General features: G+C 34.6%; 1 protein-coding gene across 1 annotated transcript in view; it reads right to left on the reverse strand.

Moving 5' to 3' along the window:
* Positions 1-797: 797 nt before the first annotated feature.
* Positions 798-8,188, reverse strand: part of LOC111625891 (probable palmitoyltransferase ZDHHC14) — a 29,716-nt gene continuing 22,325 nt past the window's right edge. Inside the window, exons 3-4 of the mRNA XM_023369148.1 lie at positions 7,023-7,160; positions 798-961 (exon numbers count right to left, since the gene is read on the reverse strand). Of these exons, the coding sequence (XP_023224916.1) occupies positions 888-961; positions 7,023-7,160 (212 nt within the window). The 3' untranslated portion in view covers positions 798-887. The remainder of the gene's footprint in view (positions 962-7,022; positions 7,161-8,188) is intronic.

The raw sequence follows: 8,188 nt of genomic DNA on the forward strand, positions 1-8,188 counted from the left end.
AAATAACCATTATACTAATTCCTAGAAGTGATTTTACTTATTTGTCTACAAGTGCAATCTTAATTTTCCATATTATTCAGATTAAGTTACATTCTTTGTACCCAAAAACCTTTTCCGTTTCTGCATTAAACAGGTTTCTGATTTATAGTAAAATTAGAAATCCATTCGGAATAATATTTTTTGCACTTGACAGGTTTCCAGTTTATTCAAATTTTACTGTTGTATATCTCATGTTTTGAATTTCCTATTCAAAAATTTATAACACATTCAATTTTTTATATTGTTATTTTCTTTAACACTTTTGCTGCACAATTGAAAAAAGTTGCACTAAATAAGCCAATTTGTTTTTTCATAAAGTGTATCACTATTATACACAAATTAAGAAAGAAAGCTTTTTCATTTTGAGCACTCTTTATAGAATTATATGTGATGATTCAAATGAATAATTGGCACCTACGGAAGGCCAAAATGACGGAAAACCATTATAATTAATTAAATATGTCCTGGAAAAGTAAGAAACCAAGCAATAAAATATAAACTCTAAAATGTTTAATGCACTTCTGAGTAGTAATAAATGATGTAAAAAGAAAAAAATGCATATGCAATTTACCAAAGCATTCGAATAATGCAAATTTTCATCATACTGAAACAATGCCATGCAATTTTGTATTGTGTCAGTTGGCAACGGTGTAACCCAAAGATAACTTCTTGAACAGGTTGAAAACATTTCTTTTGCACATAAATTTTTCACTATTAAGATGTTATTTCTTTTATAAAGTATACTGATTAATGCCCCAAAAGAAGGGTCAGACATTGCATATAATAAAGTTCAATAATTTTGATATCTATAACCGAAACTTGTCAAAATTGTTTATATTAACTTCAGTTTAAAAACAATTTTTCTGTAAATACCTTGCGGGAGAGTCTTTAATTGCTTCGATGAAATTTGTTTCACGAGCAACTGAAAATAAAACAAAAAGGATTCATGCATATCTTTTAATAAAATAATAAATTTAATTAGTAACTATCATTAGTTAAAATTTAAATTTTTAACTTTTCTTAATTTCTTCTATTAACTTTTTATATTTCAAAATATAAAGTGAAACAACCAAAATTATACCAGTTGATTTGATAACACTACTCTGTTACCTATTATAAACTTTGATGTGGGACTAATGTGCAACTAATGCAAGTTATTGTCTAAAATCAGTAAATGATATCATTAAATTACTTGGATAATGTAATAAATAGACATAACAAGATAAGTAAGTGACAATATTAGTTTAAATTAATATCTTTCAGTTTCCAGCAAAAATGGTTTAACATAATAACAAACATTATTGGCCTAAAAAACTTACTTCTAGTATAAACCAAAACGATGCTTAATTCACTTTAATTTCTTCCACTCAGTGAAAGAAATTAAAGTGAATTAAGCACCATTTTGGTTTATACTAGAAGTAAGTTTTTTGAAGCTATGGTGTGTTTAGGATGTAAGATTGTTCATTATTGGCCTATTTAATAGGCCATCTGTTAAATAGGCTGAAAGCATTTGTTGTAATTCAGCACTTGAAACAACCTTTACATCTCCAGTGGTATGTGTTTACACCCTAGCAAACGTTTTTAACCTCATCGAGGTCTTCATCAGGCTACTTTAAATAGGAATTTGAACGCGTTTGGAACAGAACGTATACGATTCAAAATTTATATAAACAGAATTAAGAATACTCATGGAACGTTACGCACGCGCTAAAATGACCATAAAGCACGTGTAATAACAAGTTTGCATAACGGTATAAGCAGATGAATTATACAAACTCATTTATGGGGATGAGTTCCACTGGAGATGTAAAGGTTGTTTCAAGTGCTGAATTATAATTCCTCTAGTGTTGAAGATGTTTATTTCTTATATAACAAGCATTTGTTGTTGCATTAAACCATTTTTGCAGGGAATTGAAGGATGTTAAGTATATGATCTATAGTTCCAGCTAGTTATTTGGACTCTGCTAATGTTTTCATAATTATATACAAGGCCATCTGATACAATCAAATGATATCCTCAAATTAGATCTCATTTAGCCAAGTTCTAGCCAAAAAGTTATTTCTGAGAAATCATTTGATTGTTTCTTGTTTCTGCTTATGAAATTTTTGAAAACATTATTTAACCATACAATAGTTATAGATTTAAAAGATGATGGTAAAAATAGACTACATATAATTAAAATACTCAACTTCTAATTTTTAAATAAAATAATTAACACTTCAGTGTTGCTCAAGTTTCTCCTATGTGATGTAGATCTAGAGTTTGATGTTGAATTTATCTTTTTTTTTTTGTCAGCAGTAATCACCATGATTGTGATTGGTGCTCATGCATCATCTGCTTATATGAGTGACAATGGAGAAAGGCTAACATTATTTTGTGAACAACGGGTTATGAAACTCTGGAGTTGCTTCACTCTTCTTGAAGAGATGACAAATATAGAAAATCTCTGGGGAAACCTCAGAGACACTACCATGGAGTGCACCCAAATCATCATTAAAAGACAAAAAGATCAGCGGATCCAATATCGCTCATGGAAGTTGATTGATGAGAGGAAAGATGCAAAACTTAAAAGGGGCTAAAACAATGGCTGAGATGGAGGAACTAAGCCAAAGATACACAGAGTTGGATAGACATGTAAAGAAAGTCTGTCGGAAAGACAAGAAGGGATGGTTAGAATGAAAGGGTGCTGACGCACAGGAGGCTTCTGACTGGAATGACTCCAAGACCCTGTACCACATAGTCAATGAGCTGACTGGAATGAGGAGTAACTCCAGCATTTGAATAAAAGACAAAAACAGGAAGCTTCTTATCACTTAAGATGAGCAGAACAAGAGATGGATGGAACATTTAATCAAGTGGAACCAACCGTCATATACAATTTCGATATTGAGGATACACAGGTTGAGCTTCAGATGGACACTGGTGATATTACCCTTGAGGAAGTGTAGATTGTGATTAAGAGCCTAAAGAATAGTAGAGCAGCCAGTTTGGATGAAATTATGGCTGAGATTTTGAAGCCCATGCTAGAAAAACTAATGTTATTGTTTAACAGGTGATGGCAATGTGGGGAGGTCCCAGAGAATTGAAAAAGGAGCACTTTAATCAGAATTTCTAAGAGAGGAGATATCTCTGAATGTACTAACTGGCGAGGTATCACCCTTCTTTCTATGCCTGGAAAGGCATTTTGTGTGGTCCTCCTTTGATGCCTGTGGATTGCCCTCAATCAGTGTTTGCAAGAGCAAGCTGGGTTTTGCTGCAGAAGATCGTGCAGCGAGCAGATCTTCTCCCTTCAAAATATCATCAAACAATGTCTTGAGTATCGACACCCACTGGCCATCAATTTCATTGATTTCAAGAAGGCTTTTGACAGTGTTCACCACAAGTCCCTCTGGCGGATCCTGTGATTATATGGTTTATGATTATGAGGCATATTAATTTATTCAAATATTATTTCATTCACCATCTTCAAGGCCTTATATCTGCATTCGAGTTGTTGCATCAAGACTGAACGTGGTCATATGGACTTCTTTGAAATTACGACAGGAGTCAGGTAGGGTTGTGTCCTGTCCCCTTTCCTCTTCCTCATTGCCCTTGATTATGTCATGCAGCAGGCAGAAGAGTCCAGTGTGCACACTGGGGCAGAAGAGTCCAGTGTGCACACTGGGGCAGAAGAGTCAGTGTGCACATCTACTGGTTTGACCAGAACCGTCTTGGAGATTTGATTTTCACTGAAAATATTGTCTTATTAGAGGAAAGCAAGACAATGCTGCAGCATGCCATGGCTACATTGGGTCGGGAGGCACACAGAATTGGCCTCAGGATAAATGCCGTGAAGACAAAAATTATACGTGTGTGTAACTGCCCAAATGTGGGGAGTAATTGTCAGAGCACAACAATTGGAGAAGGTGGAGAGATTTACCTAATTAGGTAGTGTTATTTTTCAAAATGCCAACACAGAAATGGACGTGAAGTGCCGCATTGGAAAAGCAGCGACAGTCTTCTAACAGACGAACAAGATCTGATCCTCACCATCCATCTCACTGAGAATCAAATTCCGCCTGTTCACCTCCATCAAGATTCCAATAGCTATTTATGCTAGTGAGTCCTGGAAGACATCAGTATACATCAATAGAAGGCTCGATGTCTTCCAGCAGAGATGCCTACGATGAATCCTAAAGATCCAATATTTAGAACATATCACCAATTAAGAGGTTCTCCGAAGGAGTGGAATGTGCAAACTTCATAACATTGTTGCCTGTAGAAGAGTCCAATTAGCTAGCCACATTTTTCATATGGAGAACAATAGGATTCCTAAGACAGCCATGAAATGGGTCTCCCTGGTGCCAGATGACCACAGGGATGCCTCAGGAATACTTAACATAAAACTTCTTCAAGATTTGAAGATGCTCAATATGACTTGGGAGGAAGCTGAAGCTGGGCTGCAATTATCTTTCATCGAAATCGATGAAAGATAATTGCAGCCCAGTAATTGCTACCTAGCATTGGAGGAACTACTACTACTAATCATCATGCTTTTGATACAGATACAGTAAGTAGAAAACATTATTTTTACCTGAAATATGACTTTCTTCATATAAAAATTTCACATGAATGTAACATGACAAAAGTAATTACATGTATCTGTACATATAGAAAATTATTAAAAATTATATACAGTCGACCCCCCTATAACGTGCATTCCTATAACGTAGCGAAAAAATTGTAGCAGAATTCGTATAAAGGGACTCCTAAAACGTCGCCGCCGCCTCGTGACGCGACAAGATTGATAGAATCTGGACCAATAGTGGATGAGCAGCCCAACTACTTTCCGCCGTCCATGCGCGACGCTACGGAGAGATTAGGCGGCTAAATTGAGTTCGCTATCGTCTGCACAGTATTATATATAAATTAGTTACTGTACATATAATTATAACGTAGCGAAAAAATTGTAGAAACTTTCGTATAACGTCCCTCCTATAACGTCGTTTCGCGAGAAGATTGATAGAGTCTGGACCAATAGTGGATGAGCAGCCGAACTACTTTCCTCCGACCCTGCGCCACGCTACGGAGCGGCTAAATTGAGTTTGCTATCGTCTGTTTAGTATTATATATAAATTATATATAAATTAGGTACTGTACATATAATTATATATTAATTATATATAAATTAGGTACTGTATATATAATTATATATTAACTTAATTTATTGTAACTTTATTATAATTATATATATGCTTTCTGCCGCCTGGCAACACGCTACGGAGATTTTAGGCTAGTAAGTTGAGTTTATTATCGTCTGTACAGTATGTAAATTAGGTACCGTAAGTCTAATACAGCACTAATTTTATACATTTCTTGTGAAAGAAACATTTCTTATTCAACGGCCATAAAAATTATTTATATTAATGATGTCTCCAAACGTCAAGTTATTTTTCTGCGAAAAATTGGTTATTAGAAATTGCTGCCGCCGTTCGATGTGCTGTTCCGCGACGAAAACAAGCTTATGCAACGGCGTAGTCGAATGGCACACACTCGTTAAGTAATCCTACAATTTTTTGTTTATAGCGTAGTTTATACGGATTATTCCCAAAAAATTATACGTGTTTTGGAAATGTTGAGTCGAATTAGTCTAAAATCGGTTCATTTTATGGAAGAAAACCTTTCAAACAGCCGTAGTTCGTAAACTTCACACGTGTCGGGCTGTGATTGGCTCATGTATTTAAGGATTCCTACAACATAAAATTCTTATAGCGTGGAACGTATCTGCGCATTATAGGGGGGTCTACTGTACAACTATCTTCAGTATTTATGTTTAATCTCTATTATGAAATACATTAACCACAAAAAAACCTTTAATTACTAAAATATCTTCAGTTGTATCACACAGATCTTCCTCAAATAGAACAAAAACATATATAATGTATTTACATTGAGATCAAACAGAAAAGTAATTAAAATTTTTGTTGTAATTTATGATTTTTGTGTGGTATTTGTCAATGCAGCTTCCAGTTGTTCTCAGGGGCGTACCATGGGAGGGGGGCGGCAGGGGCGGTCCGCCCCGGGTGGCACTTTTTAGGGGGCAGCAAAATTACGTTTTAGGGGGCGGCAAAAATTCACAATAAGTAATAATAATATTTTGTAAGATTTTGAAACATCCTAATGTACACTTGCATCGCGCTGGACATCCGGACAGTCCGTGAATCGGCTCGCTGGGTGAACTAGTAACTTTTTCAGTCGAGGAGGTCTAGCAAATCTTGTTGCCCTTTTTGTTTTTTGCTTGCACCATTCGTTCGCGATCATATAAGTCGCTGCACTGCCACCTAGATTTTCATTGCTTTCCCTCAGACAACACTAAATTTGGTCTTGTAAATTGGAATACCTAAGTAAGGGGGGCAGCTGAGATTTTCCTCCGCCCCAGGCGGCTGACACCCACGGAACATCACTGGTTGTTCTATTATGAAATGGATATTGTTTATGCTTAGGTTCCATCCAAAGTTGTCCCAATTTAACAATGCAAATGCACATACATTCAAAACCCAAAACACTTGCAGTCTCAAGCATTTCAGATAAAGGAATCTCAACTTCTACCACACTTTCCTTACCTATAATTATTATTTTCTAAGAATGATGACAACACAGTACTGGATATATAGCAAACAAAAAACTACTCACAGTGTTACCCAAACTCCAGTTCTTGTAACGGTTTAATTGCTGGAGTTTGGGTCACACTATGAGTAGTTTTTTGTTTATTATTTTTTAATATTTTATAGCATAAATTTGTTTTCTTCACAAAATATATAAGCAAATGCCTGTTATACAAAAGTATGATCATTGAGAAATAATTATATATATAAAATTGGATTAAAAATTACTATTGTGTGTCACGGGCAATAAATAATTTAACAAATTAATATAATTATATAATTTATATATGTATATATAACGAAGTCTTTATTAATGCATATAAAAACAATAATCTTACCCATAGCAAGATGAATAGTAACATTGGCAAAGATAAAAACACACAATACTGCAAGAGACATAATAAACATGTAGAAATATCTATAATTTCTCTTTCCAACGCAATTTCCAACCCATGGACAATGGTGATCAAAACGTTCTAGAAAAAAAATTATCATTTTTATTTTACCTTAGAAAAATGTTAAATACAGTCGACCTCCCCCTATGACACTGTTGATAATTCTGTTTTATATGAATTCCATGCTGTACGAGTCACTTAGATTTTACAAACACGTGAGCTGTTCACAGCCCAGCACACGTATTTGTAAAATCTAAGTGACTCGTACAACATGGAATTCATATAAAACGGAATTATCAACAGTGTTATGGGGGGGTCGACTGTATTTCTACTATGTCATTCATTTCTGTTTCTAAACAAGAAAGGGTCATGGGTCACTAAATATTAATGATGTTTGATACAAATTATGAACGATATGATAAATAATTTGTTTTCATTATTCAAGAGTTAACTGTAGCGATTAAACTGTAATTTGAAAAAATAAACTGTAGACCTATAAATTCCCACTGTCAAAAATTTATCCGGGAAATGTGTTAGATAGACGACCGGCACAACACCTGTATACAAGGAAAAGTATGATGTACAGGGGCAAGGCACTACAGTAATAATTTGAGTATTAGAGCAAACATTTTAAATACTGTAATGTTTATTTTCTCAGCAGTTATATATAACAGAGGAAATGTATGGCGATCGGTCAAAAAAAAAAAAAATAACAATCTCACCTCCAATATTTATACATTTTTGGATTTAGGACACCTTAAAACGTCGAAAAAATTCGGAATATTTTCTGTTAGTGTTAGTGTGTGTGTAAGTGTGGGGCACGACTTTGTTCACCTTGTTTGAAGTTTAATAACTTCTGTGCTTTTTATCGAAAATTTTTGATATTTTGCAGGGAGGTTTTGTATTAGGGGGTTGATGCTGTTTAATTTTCTTGTTTAAAGGTGAACGGGTTGGGGAAATAAACGGAGATATCGTGTGTCGTATCTCGAATAGAGTCGGAATGAATTACGATTTTCCTCCTTATTATTAGCATTTACAAATTTTTCTTATTAAAAACACACCACCAGCCTCAAAATTAAGCTTTTGGCCATTTTATAATAATTAATTAA

The sequence above is a fragment of the Centruroides sculpturatus genome, unplaced genomic scaffold, assembly GCF_000671375.1.
Source record: "Centruroides sculpturatus isolate CEXI.00-Female unplaced genomic scaffold, Cexi_2.0 scaffold333, whole genome shotgun sequence".
NCBI lineage: Eukaryota > Metazoa > Arthropoda > Arachnida > Scorpiones > Buthidae > Centruroides > Centruroides sculpturatus.